Source organism: Heterocephalus glaber, unplaced genomic scaffold (genome assembly GCF_053883595.1).
Source record: "Heterocephalus glaber isolate CG9 unplaced genomic scaffold, H.glaber_assembly_v1.0 deba00001608, whole genome shotgun sequence".
Classification (NCBI taxonomy): Eukaryota; Metazoa; Chordata; class Mammalia; order Rodentia; family Bathyergidae; genus Heterocephalus; species Heterocephalus glaber.
The window spans coordinates 33,807,187-33,830,401 of NW_028258379.1; the positions used below are offsets into that span (position 1 = coordinate 33,807,187).

The 23,215-nt window shown below is 40.0% G+C and overlaps 1 protein-coding gene across 3 annotated transcripts in view; it reads left to right on the plus strand.

Annotated features, from left to right (window-relative positions):
- The first annotated feature begins 5,757 nt into the window (after positions 1–5,757).
- Dicer1 (dicer 1, ribonuclease III) overlaps positions 5,758–23,215 on the plus strand; it is a 77,609-nt gene continuing 60,151 nt past the window's right edge. Inside the window, exon 1 of one of the 3 annotated variants that reach the window (XM_004837007.4) lies at positions 5,758–6,058. Coding sequence is in view for 1 of the 3 variants with exons in the window: in XM_087195525.1 (XP_087051651.1) it covers positions 6,023–6,058 (36 nt within the window). In the remaining 2 variants the exon portion in view is untranslated. Of the gene's footprint in view, positions 6,059–6,614; positions 6,635–23,215 lie in introns of those variants that run through there. The other 2 variants (XM_087195525.1, XM_021244658.2) reach the window with 2 other exon arrangements.

Consider the following 23,215-nt stretch of genomic DNA (forward strand, 5'->3'; position numbering starts at 1 on the left):
TTGGGACCTTGCACTTGCGAGACAGGTGCCAGAACCACTGAGCTAAACCCCCAGCCCTATATCTTTTAATGCTGTAGGGAAAACAAACTTATTTCCTCTGCTTTTACACTGCCACAACACACAAGTCTTGCGACTTCAAAAGGTGTGGGAATTTCCTTCTACCAACAAGCAATTAATTCTATAGTGGACACTAAGTGGGTGTCCTTTAATCCAATTCAGTTCTGACACTGTATGGTGAAACCAACTGATCCTACAGATCAAGAGCTCAGTCCCAAGACTGCCCCCACCTTACTTCAGATGCCAATTACAAACTCCAGGTCAAGTTACTTGCGCTTCTGACCAACCAACTATAAATCAGGGTTCCCACAACCTCTTCTTATGTTTTATTCACTAGGGCAGCTAACATAACTCAAGGTAACATGTCTAGCAGTTTATTATAAAGGCTATTACAAATGGTACCAATGCAGATAGTCACAGGGTAGGGTATGGGAGGAAGGGTGTGGAGCTTCCATACCCTCTCAAGGTGACCCACTTTCCAGGAATTGCCACACATTCAGCCATCAGGAAGCTCTCCAAACCTTGTTCTTCAGAGTTTTTACGGAGTCTTCCTTACGCAGTCATGACTCGCTAATCACTGGCCACTGATGATCAACTTAACCTTCAGTTCTTTTCTCCTTGGAGGTCAGAAGGCAAAGCTGACAGTCTCAACCCTCTAGTGCTGCCTTGGTCTTTCTACTGAGCAGCACTCATCCTGAAGCTGTCTAGGGGCTGCCATCCATCAGTCAACCCATTAGCTACAAAAACATATCACTTTGAAGAGTCCAAACATTTTAGGAGTTGTATGCCAGGAAATGGGAATGAAGACCAAATACATACTTCACAATACTATAGATGCCACTGTAAATGCTTTTTTTAACAAAAGCAATTTCCAATTGGTTATTAATACAATAGAGAAATATAGCTGATATTTGTATTGACCTTACATGTAGTGGTAAACTCATATATTAATTCTGGTAGTTTTTGTGTAGATAATTTAGTCTTTTGTACAGTTTTACTTTTTTCCCCCTTGTTTTTAATTTTCATTTTATTTGAAAGTAATGCCAAACATAGAAGCTGCAATAAGGTCTCCCATATGCCCTTCATCTGGAAAATCCATTTACCTTTCCCAACTCTACTTACAGTATTTTTTTTTTTTGTACCTGGGATCGAACTCAGGTCCTTGTGCTTGCACAGCAGGTGGTGAAACCACTGAGATAAATCCCCAGCCCTACTTATAGTATTTTTCAGGACAAAAAGAATTAAACCAAGACTACACATATTGTCATCTATCTCCTGTCTCCTTCATTACGAAAGCATTTCTTAGTCCTCCTTTGATCTTCATATTTGAAAACTTTTGACAATGATCATCCAATTATTTTATAGGTTATTCCTCAATTTGGGTCTGCCTGATACCTCTACATGATAAGATTCAGGATATGAATTTTTGCCAGAAATACTACAGAGAGAATGCAGTAGGACCTTCAGTGATTTGTTCCATCATTAGTGACATTAATGACAAGAGATAAATTGGCTCATATCCTTGCCTGTTGGTAGCAGAGCTGAAAGTTGGCTAAGGTAGGCCAGGCAGATCTGTAAAGAGATGAGACCTTGGGCCAGGGTGAAGATCCCTGGTGAGCAAGGCTGTTCCCAGGGCGATCTTGGCCCTCAGTGTGCGTAGTCCCTAGAATTGTACACAGGTTTCCTTAGATATATTTATTACTTAGAGAAACTAGAATTCCTAAACCCAGTTAGGCTAACACATAAATATGTAATTCTGTGGGGCTGTGGCTTGTCTGGCCACTGGCCGCTGAAACCTTGGTACTGATACAGATGTATCTGTGCTCTGCCTATGCTATGTACTGATGAGAGCTGGGGGTAAGTGCAGACTCCACCTCCCTGCACTTAAGCTTCCTCCAGTAAAAGCCATGTAATGGCTGCAATTCCCACTTGTCACTCAGAAGTTTCTAAATTGCTAAGCTGGAGAATGTGACACTAATAGGGTGTGTTATGATCCCCTCCCAGGATAGTTCTCTCTCATTCCTGGATTAGGGTGGTTTCTGTTAGTTTTTCTTGTTACATTCTCGTGTTTTAAATAAGAACTTCATGAAGGGACTTCCTTGTCTAACTTGCATTGACCAGATTCAGCAAACACTGTTCTTGCCTGATGATTGCCAAATGGTCATTTTATAATTCAGTATTCTTTCTAAATTTATCATTATATGCTACTATAGGGAAAAAGTTTATTTATTCATTTTCATATCAGTGTGGACTCATAGATTTCTAAGAGAAAATGAAAATTAGCCCATAGGAAATGCATGCCCCTTACTATTGTATCTCTGCTTAATATAGGCTGAAACATCAGCTCTGAGATTTCCAGTGACCCAAAGTGTGAAACACTACCCGTTACAAGATTTTATTTCACCAGATTTAAAACAAACCAGCAAACAGAGCTTGAATATATAGACCACTGGAATGGAGTCCAGAAGTAAAGTATTCAACAAATGGCCAACAAAGGGGCAACTATGTAGTTGTCTGGAAGAAAGATGATTTGGAATGATGCCTTATCCCTGCATACTGAATCAATTCCAAGTGGATCAATGTTTAATTGTGGAAGACTGAAAGGCTACCTGTCCCTCAGTAGAGAAATGGTAAATTACAACATATCCCTACAGTAAAATGTTATGGGGTTTGAAAAAGCAAAAAACAGCGAGGAACTCTGAATATCTTCTGAATATATAAGTTTAAAAAAAGGGCAAAGTACAGTAGAGTAAATCGGTAAGTGCTGCATTTTGTAAACAAGGAACAAAGGATAAATGTATTGGCTTGTTTTTGCATTCAGATTTCTGAAGAATAAGCAGGAAACAACGGTTACCTATTTGGGCCTGAGGAGAGGCTGGGGGGAGAGACTTTTCTTTTTCGTTCCGTATGTATTCTTCACTGATACTGATCATAATCCTGAAAGATGTAGTCCCAAGTGCTATAATCCTGAGGTCTGAAATCTTAAAAGTCTACAATCCTGAAACTCAATCACAAATGATGAAAATCCTGAACATTGAAATCCCGAAAGCTGAAATTCCCACTGAAAAAAAGATGAGTATAGAGAATTGAATCTGGAGAAGAAAGGGGTGCATTTTGGTTGTACACAGTCTAGCTGCTTCATGTCAGCTGGGTGGGAAACCTGGAAACGTGGGAAAGCGTTGTTTTGGGTGCATGAGTGGTGGTGTCTGCTGAGGAGACTGGTCCATGCATCTGAGATGAGGTGGGGGGAGCCTTTTTGCACAGCTGTGTTTACGGAAAATGCTGTTCTCAGGACTTGAGCCCTTTGTGTGATTGTACGTGCAAAGGCGATCCATTCTGGCATTTTTATTTTTTTTTTCAGTACTGGGAATGAATCCTTTTCATTTTTTATTTTGCAACAGGGTCTCACTAAGTTGCCCAGTTTGGACTTGAATTTTGACCCTCCTGCTTCAGCCCTGTACAATGCTGAGATTCCAGATGTGTGCCACCACGCCTGGCTCGACTGTGGTTTTTGATCAGTCTCACCAGGAGACTCAAGTTATCCATCGAGGTACAGTATTTCAGATGACCAGTGATAAAGCTGGGTGTACAACTTCACCATGTGTGGTCAACTGTTACTAGTATTCCTGAGGGTCTATGCTTGGAAAAACATGATTTCCTATTTTACTGTGTGAAGTGTCCTACAAAGTGTTCTGTTGTGCCTTCATGTTTATTAAATCCTCTTTAAAAATACAAATAAATGTCTTTAAAAGTTTTAAAATTATTTTTTCCAGAAAATTGTTTTTTGAGGGGACGATTTTGATCTTTCAGTATTTTAAATGTCAGGGGCTTTTGATCTTCTGAGATTTCAACATTCGGGATTATGGCATTTGGGATCAAGTCTTTTGAGACTATGATCCAAACCCATCTTTTGTATGCTTTCTTGATAGAGGAACCATATGTTATATACTACTTATTTTAAAATATCAGTGAAAAATGTGACAAAGCTGCTAGTGGAGCCACCCAACCGGCCTCCACAGACTGTGAAAGGACAGCAGGAAGGGCTGCAGGTTTGCCCGTTGGGCACCTCAGTGGGCCCCCACGCTGAGATACAATCCTGCGCCTCCACGGGGATCTACTGCACGTAGTCCTTGACATACAATAAACATTATTTTTTCCGGAAGAAGTAGGTCTGTCAAAAGCATTATCACTTCCTCCCTAATTTTGCCCATGATGATGATTCTATGTTTAGGTAAAACTTCAATGATAATTATGATAAATATCTGATCAAAATTTGAGTATCACAGTGATTTGAGGACACCAGGCCCAAAGCCAGATTTAGGTTCAAATCTCAGTTGCTCACTTACTAGCTTACGAGCAACAAGCTCAATAACTTGAAGGTTATTCAGTTTCCTGATCTGTTACAGTGCAGGGCAATTTCAGCACCCAAGGGTCCGAATGTGGATCGAAAGCCCCAGATCACCCTGGCCAACAGCAATATGATGGCAGATATGTCAGGTTTAACATTTTTCTAGTACTGACAGAAAAAAAGACGGATGAAACTAGTATTTATCCTAATATATCAAAACTATCACCACTTCAACTTGTAACAATACAAAAATTATTAGTGAATGGTTTTACATTGTTTTTTGGTAGCGAACACTGAAATTTCATCTCTGATTAGTCGTACTCTCCATGCCCGATTACCACATGGGGCTGGCAGGCGTGGTGCCCATTACCGGGCACAGGGCTTGAGCGTGTGTGTGCAGCTCAGTGTTTTTGAGAGCAGAGAGCAGCGGCTGCTGATACCAGACCTCACTAGAGTGAGGCAATCCATCAGATGCCTTCTGGAAAAGATGCCTGTATTCCCAAATAAATTAAGAGTCTTCATTAAATCAGGCACTTCACATCTACTGATAATTTCAATTCATAGCTACAAGGTACGATGGAAGGTTCTGATTTATGCAAACGAACAACTGCATAACCAGGGCCATTGTCTATTTCTTATTATCTGTTATCGCAGGTCTGGGTGTTTGTTATTTCCCAAACGCAGAGGCCCCTGCTCCCACTAAGGCAGGGCGCAGCAGCGACAGGGAAGGTGCTTCAAAAAGGGGTGGTGGTGGTGTGGTGGAGCCAGGCGTGGCGGTGCACTCCTGTAATCCCAGCATTCTGGGAGGCTGAGGCAGGAGGATCCAAGTTGGAACCCAGTCTGGACAATTCAGCGAGACCTTGTCACAAAATAAAAAATAAAATAAAATAAATAAAAAAGGCTGGGGATGTAGCTCAGTTTGAAGGGCCTGGGTTCAATCCCACGGGGTGAAGAAAAGAGCGGTGGCGGTCAGCGGGCCAAGCTATGAGAACAATTACGATGGGGGGGAAGGGCCTCGCCGAGGGCGTGGTGGGTACCAGAAGGTGCCACTAAAGAGAGGCAAGCCCTGAGAGCTCGCCAGGACCAGCTAGCAGCCGGCCTCCGCGGGCGCCCCGCACAGGGCCGCGAAGACCCTGGGCAGCCACCCGAGATACTGCGCTAGGTCCCCGCGCCGGGCCGCCAACACCTCTACGGCCTCCCGGCCCGCGCCCGCTGTCTCCCAGCTCCTGAATGGCTGCGGGGCCGAGGTTAACCTTTCACCGCGGCGCCCCATCCAATCAGAGGCCGGCTCTCAAGCCGCCGCGGGCCGAGCGGGCGTGGGGCGCGGGGAGGCGGCACGGCGCGGCGCGGCTGGGATTCTCCAAGCGGCCTTGCGCCGTTGCCGCGGGCTGTGCGCGGGCCGCGGGCGAGCCGAGCGCTGCGCAGTCTCCGCAGGCGCCGGCGGGAGGGGTCGGGGCGCGGCGCGGCAAGGCGCAGGCGGCTCCGGGCCCAGGTGAATGGAGTAACCTGACAGCGCGGACGAGGCGACGGTGAGCGGCAGGAAATGGCGGCGACGACGGCGGCGCCGGGCGGCACCGGGAGGCCTGGGCTGTGACGCGCGCGCCGGAGCGGGGTCCGATGGTTCTGGAAGGCCCGCGGCGCCCCGTGCTGCAGGTGAGGGGCGTGGGCGCCCGCGGGCTGTGGCGCTTTGTAGCCGGGCGGGGGCGAGGCCGGCGTGGGGGCCGGGGCCGGGCCGAAGGCCGCGCCGGGGAGCTCGGGCCGCGCGCACAGATGGCGCGGCCTCGCGTGCCGGGCCTGCAGCGGACCGGACACTGCGCCGGGACCTCGGCGGCCGCGGGGCGCGGGGCCTCGGGGTCTCGGGGTCTCGGGGTCGCGGCCTCCCAGGCCAGAGGAGCCGGGCTTCTGACAGGTCCCGGGCCGCGCGCCAGAGTGCAGCCGCCCCCGGAGTGTCCACGCAGACCTGGCGTCCCGCCGGCATCCGGGCCTGCTCCCACGGTGCGGGTCGCCGCGCGGGCCCTGCGTTACCCACGGGAAGCGAGAGCCTTGGGTCCCGCGCGGGGCAGCTCACTTGTGTTTATTGGCAGGTGACCGGAGCTGGCCCCAGGGGGCGGGTGGCCGAAGCCATCTTTTTGCCCCTCCCCTTGGATGTTTTTTGTGCCTGGATGCTCGGACCCTGGAAGGAGCCTCTCACGGATCTTCGGGTTTGCGGGAAATCAGTGTCTGTTTTAGGTTAGCGCTTCTGATTTACGTGAATCTCCTAGTAAGGTTTTACCTGCAGGACTGAGCCTGTGTCATGAAGATTTGCAAAAACCGATGAGTGAGAGGAGTCCTTGCTCTGTAGTGGTCAGTCATTGCTCTCGTGAGGAAAGTTGTGGTTAAAGGGATGAGTTACTGATGGATCCGATAAGATTTAAGTATTTTTATGATGATCAGGTTTTGAAAACCTTCATTTGATTCAAGTTGGTAACTTGAGAGTCTGTGCTTGTGTCTTTGGATGTTCTGACTCTTTACAATTTTTTAATCCCAATTGTCTTGTTTTCAGGTGCAGCAGCGAGTAGAAAAGGGCTCCAGTTAGGTGTTAAACAACTTAGAATATATTTTTTTAAAATGTGGTTTTAAAAAGTTAACTAAGTTGAAAGTGTAATGCTACAATATATTACAAAATATATTACAATTTTAAATAAAAATACTCATTCTAACCAAGTAATTTATTAAGAGATGGGTTCTGGATGAGTCTCGTAGCAAGTAGAAACTTCTGGTTATAATCTTTGGGGACTGGGTTCTGGAATGATCAATGTATTTTGCAAAGTCTTTAAAGCTAACTGGCGTGTGTATGTTATATGTAACATATACAGTATACTTACATATATAATTTTATAAAACTGTCAGTAGAAAAGACTGCTAAAGATTGCTTTCAATCTGGTTACTATAAGCATTGCCTGGGCCGGGGATTTAGCTGAGTGGTTTCGTGGCCTGCTGCGAAAGCACAGGACCCGAGTTCGATCCCGGTACCGAAAAACAAACAAACAAACAAAAGCATTGATTGTGTGAAGCAAATCTGTGGATTTACCCATGGCATCAAAACATTGATTTAAGAAAAGATGAAAAAGTCAATTTTAACTTGAGGATAAGAGACTTTTTCTTGCAATATTTTAGTAAGAGTTTTATTTAATTTCTGTGCTACCCTGTCTTTATTAATAGTGCAGTTCCAAATACTGTACCATGCCTGTGGCTCTGTATGAGTTGTATAGCTAGATTATTTTGCTAATGTTGAGGTTCATTGTTTTGGTTTTAGAAGACATTTTATTCTGATGTCATGATGCCCATCATTCTTATTTGCTAGTGATTTTTGCGGTGTTAATAATGAGTAGCACTTTCTAGGGAGGATAACTTTATGGTATTGAAGTATTTTATCCTCTGCCACTGTCTGATGTGTAAGACGCTGGTTTCATTTGATGAAGTAGATATTTCAGAAACAGTCTCTCAATTGTGACCTTAACATGTTTACTTGTGGCAGAAGAAACAGAAACATTTAAGTGTTTCCTTATTTGTCAAGATGTGTCAGATTCTCTACAGACATTCTCCATTCTCGCTGTAACCCTGAGACAGTCTCAATATTGTCATTTTGCAGGCAAGGAGTTAAGACTCAGTGATTACTGCTCAGAGTTGTGAATCTACAAATGCCCATCAGGGCTGAATGATGGTTTGACCTCAGAGTCTGAGCATGCAGGCTCTGTGCTGTGCACTGCTGTTCCAAGTAGACGTTAGGGAAAAAGCCTGTGTGATGTGCAGAAAGTCCCCTGTTGGTGCTTGTGGGAGGAATGAAGCTCAGTCTAACCTGAATGCTCAGATGACCTCTGCTTATCTGAATATTTCAGATTTCTTTTAACGTTGTGAAATACACATAACATTTGCCATTTTAGCCATTTTATGTGTATGATTTAGTTGCATTAAGCACATTCACGTTGTTTTACAGTCCCTCTCCAAACTGTCCATCTCCAAACGTTTTCATCTTCCGCAACTGAAACTCTATACCCATTTAAATACTAATGCCACGTTCTAACCTCCTACCACACTGGGCAATCACCATTCTTTGTCCCTTGTCTAAGAATCTGACTGCCCTAGGAACCTTATAAAAGTGGGATCATATAGTATTTGTCCATTGATGTCTTGCTGATTTCACTTCACGTGATACCTTCAGGGTTCATTTATGTCGTAGTATTTGTGAATTTCCTTTCTCTGACTAAATGATATTCCATTGTATATACAGAGCCCTCCTCACCCCACCGTGATGGTTTGACTTACAATCCTTCAGCTTTCAAGTGGTGTGAAAACAATACATTCAGTAGAAGCTATACTTCAGATTGTGAATTTTGATATTTTCCTCAGCTAGCAATGTGTGTTATGGCTCACCCTGGTCATCTGTGTGATTGTGGCATAAACAGATGATACAGTACAGTGTACTGTGTTGCTAAGATCGGGTCTTTGGTAGGATAGGTGTATTAAATGCATTTTTCACTTAACAGTATTTTCGACTTACAATGGGCTTATAGGGACATAACCCCATTGGAAGTGGAGGAGCATCAGAGTATGCCATATTTTTTTTTATTCATCTATTGGTGGCTACTTGGGTTACTTCCATCTTTTGACCATTGTGAATAATGCTGTTATGAACGCAGGTGTACAGATATCCATTTAAGTCATTGCTTTCCCTCCTTTTGTTCTATGTATACTCCAAAGTGGTCAGCTTGTTTCTTAATCATCAGAAACACTAGACTCAGGATTTATTGCAATGTAAATTTTCCCAGGATTCTTGGAGACTGATAGTTTTCTAAACAGTTTCTCTATGTCAATAAAAGTCTTTTATATTCTTGAAGCCCCTAGGCATTACCCACTTTTATGATCTTGGTTCCTGTCATAGCATGGCATATAACTGAATTCATTAAGTGGATCAAACATAGAGTGATGTTCTCTATTGAATGCCAGAGGATACTGCCAAGACCTCTTTTTAAGTTATATGAATAGAAAGTTGGAGCCAAATGACTTATTTTGTTTACCTTGCATTTAGGAGTTCAGCTCATCCTGAAAGCCCTGTGGATGCATGTGTATTATATTATCTCTTATTTACAGGTTTCTTTGGAGATTCCCCCTTCCTTATGCACTTAGGACTTCCTCAAGTAGACTGTAGTCTTGGAGGCACAGTTATGTCCTTGATTATTCTACCTCTTTAGCCTGTGAGACTTGGACCTTTTAGTCCTTAGTTTCTGGTTTTTGATGTTTACCAGATCCTTTGTGTGATAAAAGTTTATCTTCAGTTCTTACTAAGTTCTGTTAAAGAGACTGTGGTATTAGAACATTCTCTTCAGGGACAACTGTCTATTTAATACAGTAATTTATACTCTGTCTCCTTTGAGAAGGATAAATGATGTTCTCAACAATAATAGAAAGGTACTTTCGAGGACTCTTAAGCATAATGGTAAAATGTTGGTGAAGAGAACGGAGGGAGGGAATTGGGTGGAAGAGCTTAGGGCAAAGTTAACTCAGGGCCTCTGTGTAACTAAAGTTTTTTTTTCCCTAAGGTGCCAAAATGAAAGAGGAAATAGAATTATTGTTGGCATTGATTAATGAGAGGAAGTATGCCAATTAGGAGAAACAGACATTTCTCTTTTATGAAGAATTAATCTGTTGAATTTTTACATAAAATAACATAAGGATGTAGGGAGAAAATGTTTCCCAGTTTACAGATGATAGAGAAACATTTTTCACCTGCTCTTGTAGAGAAACTGGATAAAAGCCTCAGACGTGGTAGAAAAACTTGAGTAAGGTAGGTGTGCGTGATTCTGGTGATTTCATTCATCAGAGTTAATTTGTCTTTCAAGTGTGTTTCCTCAAAATGTCGGCTGTCTTGTTGAGCTTTTCACTGGTGCCAAGTAACAGCCCATTCAGGAATAACTCTTCTAGACAGCATAGGCTATGAGGATTTTCCAAATACTGTAGTTATTTTCTTTAGGAGTGTATGTTGGTCTAAGAAGTAGGATTCACTTGTATGTGGGTGTTTACCTGGTAAATGAATGAATACAGACAGAAGTATTATTTTTGAGGTATAGCTAATGAAATTTAATTTTTAATCATGTAAGAAAGCATTTGTTAAATTCTAAATACAAATGGCTTTCCCAGCTGGATGTGGTGGGACATGACTGTCAGTCCCAGCATTCTGGGAGGCCGGCTGAAGCAGGAGGATAGAAAGTTTGGCTCTAGCCTGGGCAATTCAGTAATTAACCAGACGTTTTTTGTTTTTTTTTGACATGAATGAATATAGATGTTTATTCACTAATTTATTAGTTTAACACATGCTAATGTCAAATTGAGAATTAAAGGGTCGGGGATTTAGCTCAGTGGTTCTGCTGCCTGCCCCGCAAGCTCAAGGACCCAAGTTTGATCACTGGTACAAAAAAAAAATTGAGAATTAAAAATCTCTCCAATTTCTCTGAGTTTTTAAACCCATAGCAAATTTCGTTCACCTTGTTCTTTATTTAGCAAATATTCACTCCATCCTGTCACTACTGTGTACAGATTTTGGGAGTAGGTACTGTGGAACATGGTCGTTCATGTGACTTGCCTCTTATCCTAAAGAATGACTTTTCTTTTTCCATGTTTCCTTCCCCTCTTCCATTCTTTCGTTCTTTTTTCCCTTAAGAATCATGCATTGGAGACAGTTATGTGAATATAATTCAAAGGAAAAAATAATGACCAGACCCTATCTTAAAAAAAGAGGCTTGGGCTGGGGATTTAGCCCAGTGGTTCTGTCGCCTGCCTCGCAAGCGCAAGGACCTGAGTTCGATCCCCGGGACCAAAAAAAAAAAATGTTAAAAAAAAAAAGAAGAGGCTAAAAGGCTTTCCTGCTTATCTGAATTGCCAAGGAATTGCTGGTACTTCGTTAACATTCAGTTATGCAGTATAAATAGGTGACTAAGAAGATAGCATGAGACATTTCCTGAATATGTCAGTATGTCTGTTACTAGAAATGAGACATGACAGGCTTAAGTGTGGCTACAGGGTTTTGGTTTTTGACTCCCGTATTGACATTAAATTTTCTTGGCTATGTTAAGGTTTGTAGAATAGTGAGGATTAAGTACATCATGCATCTTAATTTCTAGATATAGTTTCTTGGCCTGTAGAAAGTATACAGTTTTGTTGAGTAAATATATTAGTTTATGTAATATTTTTGAAGTTTAAAAGCCAAAACAGTTTTGTGGAGAGTAATATTGCCTGCATATTATGGCTTCTCAATTTTGGAGTGGTCATGCTACTTGTTCTCCATTTGTGAGGTCCACCTGACTGGGTCATAAACACATTGCAGATGGAGGGAACAGTTAAGAATTGCTGGTATAGTTGGAGTCTTATTGGTGTTTTGTGTAGACTTTATCATTGTTGAAGTGGGCTAAACCAAGATTGTTTTGTTTCTATTAATTGATAGCTCAGTGTATGCAAAAAAGTAGAGATTTTAAAAACACAGTTGAAAAATCCTCTTGGGGATTAAAAAAATCGACCAGTCAGTTAACCAGTTGAGAATTTTTTTTGGTATTGGGGATCGAACTTGGGTCCTTGGGCTTGCAAAGCAGGCGGCGAAACACTGAGCTAAATCCCGGGCCCCCCAGTTGAGAATTTTAAAAAATGTTGTACTTGAATAATGAGAGAAGAATCTTAGTCTAAAAATTGATCTTTGAAATGATGTAAAAAGGTTCTTTGATTAAGCAGTTAGAATAGTAAGCCTATTTGAAAGGAAAAAGAAAGGCAGTAGACTTTTCTAATACTACTTGGAGATATTTTGAGATTGCTGTGTTTCAACCCAGTTCTGCCATATAACTTGCACTTGATAAAATTTAGGTGATATTATTTTTTCTTTAGATAAGTGTTTCAGAGAACATTTTGGTGTATTCTTTTTTTTTTTTTTTTTTTTTTTTTGGTACTGGGGATTGAACTCAGGTCCTTGCGCTTGAGTAGCAGGTGGCAAAACCACTGAGCTAAATTCCTGGCCTTGGTATATTTGTAATGTGATTAAATATAGCCTGAGTCCCCAAATTATTAATATTGATGGGCATGTCCAGTTTTATGACAGAAGATGAAGAGAGCTTGAGCATATATTTTATGAATGACTTTTCTGTGAGACTTTTGGTTCATTCTTTTCAGTTGGATTTTTATAATAGTGATACCAAGTGTGATAGTACCTTAAACATCTCCATGTTTCCCTGAATAACCTATTATTTATCTGCTATGCATGAATAAATGCATCATCCCAAAATACTTCAAACCAATGTAATTAAAACAGACCAGTAGTTCTTAGGCATTGGAGACTCCTGATTTGATGGAAGATATGAATTTTATACTCAGAAAAAAATGTGCATGTACCTACTTATAATTCTACATGAAATTATAGGAGGTGCAGTGAGCCCTATCCACAGACACTTGATCTAGGCTATGTCCACATAGACACATGTAATAGGGAACATGGAAATTCCGGGTAACTGAGGCAGATGTGATTGATGGAACTGAACCGTTTAAAGTATGTTGCAGTTAAGAAACCTTTGTTCTTTTCTACTTTGATTTTACTTCTAACAAACTTGCTTGGTGATTACAAGTCACCCTGGGCTTCTAGACTTCGTTTGTTTTTTTGGTACCGGGGGTTGAGCTTGGGACCTTGCACTTGCAAGGCAGGAGGCAGAACCACTGAGCTAAATCCCCAGCCCTAGACTTGGTTTTAGTTTGTCACATGTTTGTCATATTTTAATTGTAAAAGCTTACTATATTTTGTATATACCACTTTATTGATATTACCCAGTGTTTTTAGGGTTATTGTTATCATCTAGCTAAACATTAAAAAAGAAAATAAACCCAAATCCCCAATTCTAATTCTTTATATGTACCTGTTACAAATAATAAATTCAATTTATTAATCTTAGACCAGTCACAATTGTATTTTAAGGACAATGCAGAAATTCTGTGAAATATATGAACATATAATAGGAAGACCTAAATTGGCATTTAAGCCAGGTGTGGTGGTGCACGCCTGTAATCCTATCATTGAGAGGCTGAGGAGGGAGGATCCCAAGTTCAAGCCCAGTCTGGACAACTTAGACCTTGTCTCAAAATAAAAAATTTTAAAAAGGACTGGGAATGTAGCTCAGTGAGTAGACCTTGGGTTCAACCCCCAGTACCTCAAAAAAAAAAAAAAGCATTTAAGTATAGTATATAAATGAAAGTTGACACTGAAGTGGAGTTAAGCAAGCTGAAATTTCTACATCATGTTAATATCTTACAAGTAATTTGTTATTGTTCATGTAATATATGGGCTTACTTTCCAGCCTTCAATAAAATAATGAAGGAATTACCAATCAGTGCTTCACTTTTGGGGTATGTTTATTAAAAAAGTTTCCAGCCGGGTGCGGTGGTGCGTGACTGTAATCCCAGCACTTGGGAGGCTGAGGCAGGAAAAAGGCCAGCCTAGGCTACACAGCAAGAAGCTGTCTCAAAAGAACAAACAAACAAAGTTTCCATTGACATATGACAGACTTCAGAAGGAGGATACTGTTTTTACAAGGACCATAGCACTAAGTCTTGTAAACCACTAGCTCTTTTTGCTGAACATCAGTAGCATTCCAGGAATTTTTATTTTTATTTTTTTTTTTGAGTTGAGACCATACTTTGCCCAAGAATAGAAAGATAAGTAATTTTCTTAATCCTCTTTAGTATAGTTTGGTTATTAAAACGTGTGTGTGTAATATATTATAGGTAAATATAAAATTACATTTTATATATGAAGTAAATACACTTGTACAAACATATGCAATTTGTGTCTTGTATAAGCAGTAAATCCTCAGGCAGATCCTTGTGTTGTCTATATCATATTACATAGCACATACTGGTTTCTATATTATAAGTTTACCTAGTTTATTTCACTATGTGTGAGTCCCCTTTAAGTTAACCACTTAAAATGGCACTTTCCATTTCACTAGAGAAATAACTTGTTATATAGATTGAGTCTAGGTGTGCCTTGCATTTAGTTGTCATGTCTCTTTACTCTTTTCTCAGCTTTTGTCTTTTATGATGCTGACATTTTTGATAAGTACTAGCCAGTTTTATAAAATGAGCCTCATATTTGATCTTTATGTTTTCTCATGATTAGATTCAGGTTTTGCATGTTGGCAGGAAAACTACATGAGATACATGTAAGTTTGTCACAGTATTGGTAATCTTAACTTTGTCACTTTGGTTAAGGTAGTATCTGTGAGTTTTTCCAGTTTTTCCCACTGTGAAAACATCAGTATTGATTGTAATTAGTAAGTATCTGTGCAGAGATACTTTCAGACTTTGTAAATATTCTTTTATAATCTTCATCCATGGCTTTGGCATCCATTATTCATTCTTGCCTCAGTTACTGATGTCTTGGTTAAAAATTACAAATGTGATAGTGATTTTTCTGTCGTTCCAGCTGCTTTTATTAGTAGACATTGAAGAGAGCTTTACTTGAATTTTAAACTTGACAAAATATGTTTCTAAAGTGAAAACTTAAAGTTTAAAAATGTTGAGTCTTTGGATCTTCCCCAGTTACACCTTAACTTTAAATTGTTTCTGAAACATCTTAAAGGCTAAAATCAGATTACTTTGAATTACTGTGGAAAAGAATTTTATAATAGTTAGGAGTTACCTGAGAAGGAATAGAATGGGTATAGTTGGATGATGTCAGAATTTAACATTGTAGGAACTGATGCCTCTAGATTTTTTTCCACCTTGTGGTTTTGAAGGTGGAACCTAGCGCTTTCTGCATGCTAGGCAAGTGCTGTACCATCAAGGTACCTCCCCACCCTTTGAAAAAAAAAGTTTTTATTTTGAGACGGGTCTTGCTAGGTTGTCAAGGCTGGCTTTACACTTGCTATCCTCCTGTCTCAGCTTCTTGAGTAGTTGGGAATATAAGCATGTGCCATTAATACCCAGTTGCCTCTATCTTCTACAGTTTCTAGCTAGTTCTTTGGGCTTCTTTGAGGTACCAAGGATAGAGACATTAACTTATTGAAATACTTTGGGTTTTTTAAATTCTTCTTAAAAGTAGAAAATATGGCAGCCTAGAGATACTTTTAATATGGAGATTTAGATGGGTGGAATTTGTTCAAATAGTATTTGACCTGTGCTTTTCTTCGATTTTGGACACATCCAACTTTAGGCATGGTTATGTTGAAATCTAAAGAGTACGTGTATGTTAAATATTTAGAGAACCTTGGAATAGGCTCATAGAGACGTGTATGAAGAGGAGAAGTGAAGTTGTGGAGAGCTGTGGGGGCAAATTTTACTGCATTCAGTGGCTTCACAGGGGAGATGTTTTCATTATCTAAATTATCTAAATATTACCTATTATCTCTAAATTGTTGTCTTTGTACACATCATCCCTAGCTCTAGAAGTAATACATGTTCAAAGTGTAGGGACTTTTAAAATGCAGAAAAGTTTAAAGTAAAATGAAATCATTTATTGTAGTAATTCCATTATTCATTTTTGGGTGAATTTTCTTTCTCTTCTCTTCTTTTTCCTTTTCCTTCCTTTAGTTTTCAACTGAGACACTATCATCATCTAACTGTAAATGAAAGTATTGTGCTGTTTTCATTTAATGCCACAACATAGGCATTTTTGCACATTATAGACCATCATCATTTTCAATGCCTGAATTGAGTTCCATCATGTAAAATGAAACATGGTTTGCCAAACCATTCCTTCATCCATTCTTGGACATATAAATGGGCATGGGATGAGATGGGGTAGATTTCTTTGCTATTACAAAGAAATGGTGAAGGGAACATTTTTGTCTGAAGATTTTTGTGGTAATGCTGTAGGCTAGATTAATGTGCATAGACTTTTAATGACAGATACAGCACTTAAAAGTGAAAATGTAGGCTCCCAGTGCAGAGGAAGGGCCTTCCGGGCCGCCATACCAACTCTCCCAGTGCAGAAGAAGGGGCTTCTGCACTGCCATACCACTGCTTGCAGCTCAGAGGAGGTGAGCCCTGCGGGTGCCAACAGCACACACCCACCCTGTCCCATCCCCCCCCAGCCCCCTGCCCCCATTGAAATGAGAAGACAGATAAATAAGTCTCAAAACCAGACTTCCAGATCACCTACAGCAACCCCAAAGGGAAATGAGATGGAACGCTCCGATACTCAACCACCTGGACTCCCTGAACTGGCAACAAAAGAGGATCTGGAAAAAATGAAATCAGAAATAATTTTGCAGATAATAGCAGAGATTGTGCTCATAGTGCAAGACATGACTAATAAATCTAGAGAGGAGCTGAGGAACATGATGGAATCCCAACACAGGAAACAAATGGAATCCATAAAACAGATGCAAAAAACCCAGATTTCCAGGAGATTAAAAACTCCACTGAAAGTCTGCACAGCAGAATGAGCCAATGTGAGGGCAGAATTTCAGATATAGAAGCTAAGATTGCAATTAGTGACCAGGGAAAGAAAAATTGCTTTAAAATTATAAGGCATCATGAGAAATCAATCTAGCAGCTGCTAGACGATGCAAAGAAGAATAACATAAGACTGATTGGAGTCAATGAAGAAACAGAAGAGAGTGCAGATGACATAAAAAAAACTGTTCACAGAAGTAGTGGCAGAAAAATTCCCAAGTGGGGGAAAAGAACTTGACATAAAGATAAGTGAGGCGCATATAAGATTCCAACTAGCCTTGATTAAAAAGAATCTACACATAGGCATATAATTGTTAAGATTCCAGAAACCCAACAGAAGAACAAAGTTCTACAAGCAATGAGAGAAAAGAAACAAATCACGTACAAAGGAAAACCCATCAGAATCACAGCAAACTTCTCAGTGCAAACCCTCAAGGCAAGAAGAGCTTGGAGTGACGTATTCTAAGTCCTGAAGGAAGACAGCTTCCAACCCAGATTGATGTACCCTGCAAAACTATCTTTCAGAATTGATGGAGAAATAAGATACTTTCATGCCAAAGAGCACCTTAGGAACTTCATGAATTCCAAACCAGCACTCCAAACAATTTTAGACAATGTTCTAGGAAAAGACAGTGAGGGTCACAACCCCAGGAAGCACAGCAGAATGAATCCGTTGGGTCTGACAAGAAATTAAATGTAAAGGGGGAGAATCCAACAAAAAGAAAAGTCATGACAATGATAAGTCAGTATGTACCAGTTATAACCATCAATGTTAATGGTCTGAATTCATTCAAAAGAAATAGACTGGCAAAATGGGTCAAGAAGCAAAATCCAACAATATGCTGTATACAGGAAACACAAAAAAGAAACTCATAGACTGAAAGTTAAGGGGTGGAAAACAATACTCCATGTGACGGGAATCCCCCCAAAAAGCAGGAGTAGCTTTCCTCTTTACAGATCAAGTGGATTTCAAACCAACGCTGATTAAGAGAGACAAAGAAGGACACTACATCCATGTAAAGGGAAGAATTCAAGAGGAAGAGATGACAATCATATATATGCACCAAATGCTAGTGCACCCAACTATATAAAACAAATACTAATGGACATGAAAAATCATGTATGCACTAATACAATAGTAGTGGGGAACCTCAGTACCCCACAGTCACAAATAGATAGATCAGCTAGACAAAAATAAGCAATGAAATACTATAACTCAATCAAACTCTTGAACAAATGAACTTAACAGGTGTTTACAGAGTGTTCCACCCCACAAAATCAGAATACACATTCTTTTCAGCTGCACACGGGTCATTCTCCAAAATAGACCACATACTTGCTCATAAAACATGTTTAAGTAAGTGCAAAGGAATTGAAGTTATCCCCTGTATATTATCAGACCATAGTGTGATGAAATTGGAGATCAACAGCAAAAGAAACTGCAAAAATTTCATAAACACATGGAAATTGAACAGCACACTTCTGAATGACCAATGGGTCGCAGGAAATTACAGAAGAAATCAGACAGTTCCATAAATTAAATGGCAGTGACAGTACAACATTGGAATCTGTGGGACACAATGAGAGCAGTCTCATAAGGGAAATTCATGGCAGTGAATGCGCATATTAGGGAAACAGAGCCAGCCCAATTAACCTGATGCTGAACCTCCAGCTTCTAGAAAAAGAAGAGCAGGACAAACGGAAAGCTCATATAAGGGAGGAAATTATAAAGATCAGATCATTGATTGCTGAATCAATTCCATGGAGACTAAGAGAATAATACAAAAAAATTAATGAAGCCAAGAGTTGGTTCTTCGAAAGAATAAACAAAATTGACAAACCCTTAGCCAACCTTATCAGAAAAAGGAAAGAGGCTGGAGATTTTGCTCAGTGGTTTCTCCGCCTCCTGCACAAGCACAATGAGCCAAGTTTGATCCCCAGTACCAAAAAAAAAAAAAAAAAAGAAAAAAAAGAAAAGAAAAAGGAAAGAAAAGAAAAGGCCCAAATCCATGCAATTAGGAATGAAAAGGCTGAAATTACAACGGACCCAGCAGAAATCCAGAGGATCATCAATACCTACTTCAAGAACCTATACGCCAATAAGATGGAAAACACAGAAGAAATGGACAGATTCCTAGATACATATGAATTACCAGAGTTGAATGAAGAAGACCTAAAAATTCTAAACAACCCAGTATCAATGAAATTGAAAATGCAATTAAAAACTGACCAACTAAGAAAATCCCAGGTCCTGATGATTTCACTGCTGAATTCTACAAGACATTTAGAGAGGAACTACTGCTATTACTGTTTAAACTCTTCAATGAAACTGAAAGTGAAGTAGTACTCCCAAATTCATTGCTGGAAGCAAACATCACCTTGATCCCCAAAGCAGAGAAAGACCCAACCGAAAAAGAGAACTATAGGCCAGTCTCACTAATGAACATAGATGCAAAAATCCTTAATAAAATACTGGCAAGTAGAATCCAGAATATCATCAAGAAGATCATACACCCTGACCAAGTGGGATTCATCCCAGAGATGCAGGGATGGTTCAACATATGCAAATCAATCAGTGTAATACACTATATCAATAGAGCCAAGGACAAAAACCATATGATCATCTGAATGGATACAGAAAAAGCATTTGACAAAATCCAAAATGCATTTATGATAAAAGCCCTACAAAAAATTGGAATAGATGGCCTCTACCTCAATCTGATAAAAGCCATCTATGAAAACCCAACAGCCAGTATCATACTAAATGGTCAAAAACTGAAATCCTTCACACTAAAATCAGGAACAAGACAAGGATGTCCACTATCACCACTCCTGTTCAATATAGTTTTGGAAACATTATCCACAGCAATTAGACAAGAGAAAGAAATAAAAGAAATAAAGATAGGAAATGAAGAAGTCAAGTTGTCATTATTTGGAGATGACATGATATTCTATATAGAAGACCCCAAGAATGCCACCAAAACTTCTGGAATTAATAACCAGATTCAGTAGAGTAGCTGGATACAAGGTTAACACACAAAAATCAGTAGCTTTCCTCTACACAAACAACAGACTCCTTGAGAAATAGGGCAAACAATTCCTTTCACAATAGCATCCAAAAAACTGAAATACCTAGGAATCAACCTAATAAAAGAAATCAAAGACCTCTTCTCTGAAAACTATAGCACTCTGAAAAGAGAGATTGAAGATGATATCAGAAAATGGAAAGACATCCTCTGCTCCTGGGTAGGAAGGATCAACATAGTGAAAAAGGCCATACTTCCAAAACTGCTATATAGATACAATGCAGTCCCAATTGAAATCCCAGCAGCATACTTCACAGACCTTGAGAAAACAATCCAAAAAGTCATTTGGAACCAGAAGAGACCCAGAATAGCAAAAACATTCTAGGTAACAGAGACATGGCAGGGTATCACAACCCCAACTTGAAACTATACTACAAAGCTATGGTGATAAAAACAGCAAAGAAACAGACCTGAGGACTAATGGAACAGATTAGAAGATGCAGAAACAACTCCAGACACACTCAGCCACCTCATGTTCAACAAAGGAACCAAACACCCTCACTGGAGGGAAGATAGCCTCTTTAATAAATGGTGCTGGAAAAATTGGGTTTCAACTTGCCAAAGATTAAAACTAGACCTATATCTCTCACCATGCACTCAAATAAAATTGAAGTGGATTAAAGATCTAAATATTAAAGCAGAAACACTGAACCGGCTGGAACAGAGGTTATGTAGAACTCTTGAAGACATTTGTATAGGAAAAGATTTTATGAACAAAACCTGAGTTGCCCGTGAACTAGCACAATCAACAAGTGGGATCTCTTCTTATTCAAAAGCTTCTGCACAGCAAGAGAAAGTACCAGCAGTGTGAAGAGACAACCCACATTGTGGGAAAAAATCTTCACCTGCTGTTCCTCAGACAAAGGTCTACTATCTAGAATCTACAAAGAACTTAAAAAAAATCAGACCTCCCAGATTTAAAGACCTAGTCCAAAAATGAGCATCTGAAATGAACAGACATTTCTCAGACAAAGAAGTAGACATGCCAAATAAACGCATGAAAAAATGTTCAACATCACTGGTCATTGAAATGCAAATGAAAGCAACGCTGAGATTCCACCTCACTCCAGAAAGGATGGCTGCTATTATGAAATCAACCAATAACAAATGCTGTCAGGGCTGTGGGGAAAGAGGAACATTGCTCCACTGCTGGTGGGAGTGTAGACTGGTGCAACCACTGTGGAAATCAGTATGGAAATACCTCAAAGAACTAGGACTGGAAGTACTATTTGACCCAGTTATACCCTGCTGGGGATCTTCCCCAAAGAATTAAAAGAATCATACCACAGTGATATGTGTGCACCCAAGTTCATAGCAGCACAATTTGTAATAGCTAAAACCTGGAAGTATCCCAAATGCCCATCAACTGGAGACTGGATAAAGAAAATGTGGGTTTTTAAAAAAAGGGAGTACTACTCAGCCAAAAAAATGAAAAATTTGAGACATTTATAACTTAATTGATGCACATTGAGTCCTTACTCTTATGTGAAATAAACAGGACACACGTGTAAATACCAAATAGTTTCTCTAGTGTCAGAAACAAAGTGTAAATAAGGACTCAAAGGTATAATAGATAATGTGAAATAGGAAGAAAAGAGGAAGGGGAAGTGGGAGGGGTAGGGGAAAGGAAAGAAGGGAATGGAATTAATATGAGAAAAGGAAAAAATGGAAGCAAAGTCTTTGTAGATAGGGTTAGAGGGGTTGAAGGGAGGGCAGGGGAAGGGGGAAAAGTAAGAACCAAGAGAGATCACGTAAAGGTGCAAATTTCCAATGATGAATGTCATTATATTGTATGCCTAAAATGTACCAATAAAATAAAATTTTTAAAAAAATGAAAATGTAAGTATAGTATTTTTCTTTTCCTGTGTATTTGACTAAAGATACTAATGTTTAAATTCTTGAAATTACTAAGCCATTTCTTTCCTCATTAGTATCTCAATTTTTAGTTGGAGCTTAATTTTTTCATAATACATGTTCACTAAGTAATAGTTGATAAGTCCTTGACATATTTATCTTATATGCTGTGGATATTTTGACTATTCCTTGTCTTTTTATTTTATGTATTTTAACTTGTATTTTGCATTTTCAAAACTTAGCCATTTGAGTATTACTACTTTCTTCCCCTCTTTGTAGCATTTCATTGGCTAAGAAAGTTTAGTGAAATGTTTTTAATGATGTCTGTACGTAGATAGTGCGGAGCACATAGTCTCTTGTAGTTTGCTTTTTTGTTTGTTATTGGTTGATTGATTGATTACTTTTGAAGAAAACTAGTAGGTCCATGCATGCCTGTAATCTCAGCCATGAGGGAGACTGAGGTAGGAGGATCACAAGTTCCAGGCCAGCTGAGGCAACTTTAATTCCATACCCTTTAAAAGGGTAGCATGTTCTGATTCCCTTAAGGACTTGTTGTTTATTTCAGGGTAATGTAGTTGCAAGTACTGTATAAAATCTTGTATGTTTTAAAATATATATGAGATTGCATTTTGCATGCTGAATTTTCGGATTAATAAAACATTTTGTTTTTCTTAGTGGTTCGTTAACATTTTTAACAAGTATTATTCATCATCTGTGGTTCTAGATAAAGACAGTGGTTGATTTTTTTTAAACCTACTCTTTATTGAGCATTTTCTGTGTTCTAAGCAGTTACTTCTCCTGACCAGGTTTAAGATCTCATTTGATCTTCATGATAATCAGATATTCCTGTCTTAGTCACTTTCATCCTCCCTCAGACACTATCTGGCACACACAACTTGGAAGGAAGAGAGGCTTATTTTGACTTAGTTTTAGAAGTTTCAGTCCATGGTCTGCAGGCTCCAAACAGGAAACAGCGTGGTGGAAGGGCCCATCACAGAGGAAAGCTACTCAGGTTGTGACGGTCAGAAAACAGAAGAAGAGAAGGAAGGAGCCAGGGAATGAAAATACCCACATCGAGGTCTTGCCCCCGGTGACTGCCTCCTTTTGACCAGATCCCACCTCCTAAGAGGCACATTTAGCTTTGAACTCATCTGTGGATTAACCCACTCACAGTGTGGTGCCTCCATGACTCAGTCACCTTCCAGAAGCCTGGGGAGGAAGGAAGGCTGGACGGTTGGCTTCTAGGTTTCTGGTGGTCTTGGTCCTGCCTATGTGGGACGGCATCTGTGAGAAGTGACTGCATTTTCAGAGGCCAGAGCATCGTCTTGATTTAGAAAATTAGCTAAAGAAGGCTGAGGTTTTAAAAAATCCTGTTATTAATGTAGAAAAGGAGGTAGGTGGGAGTTGT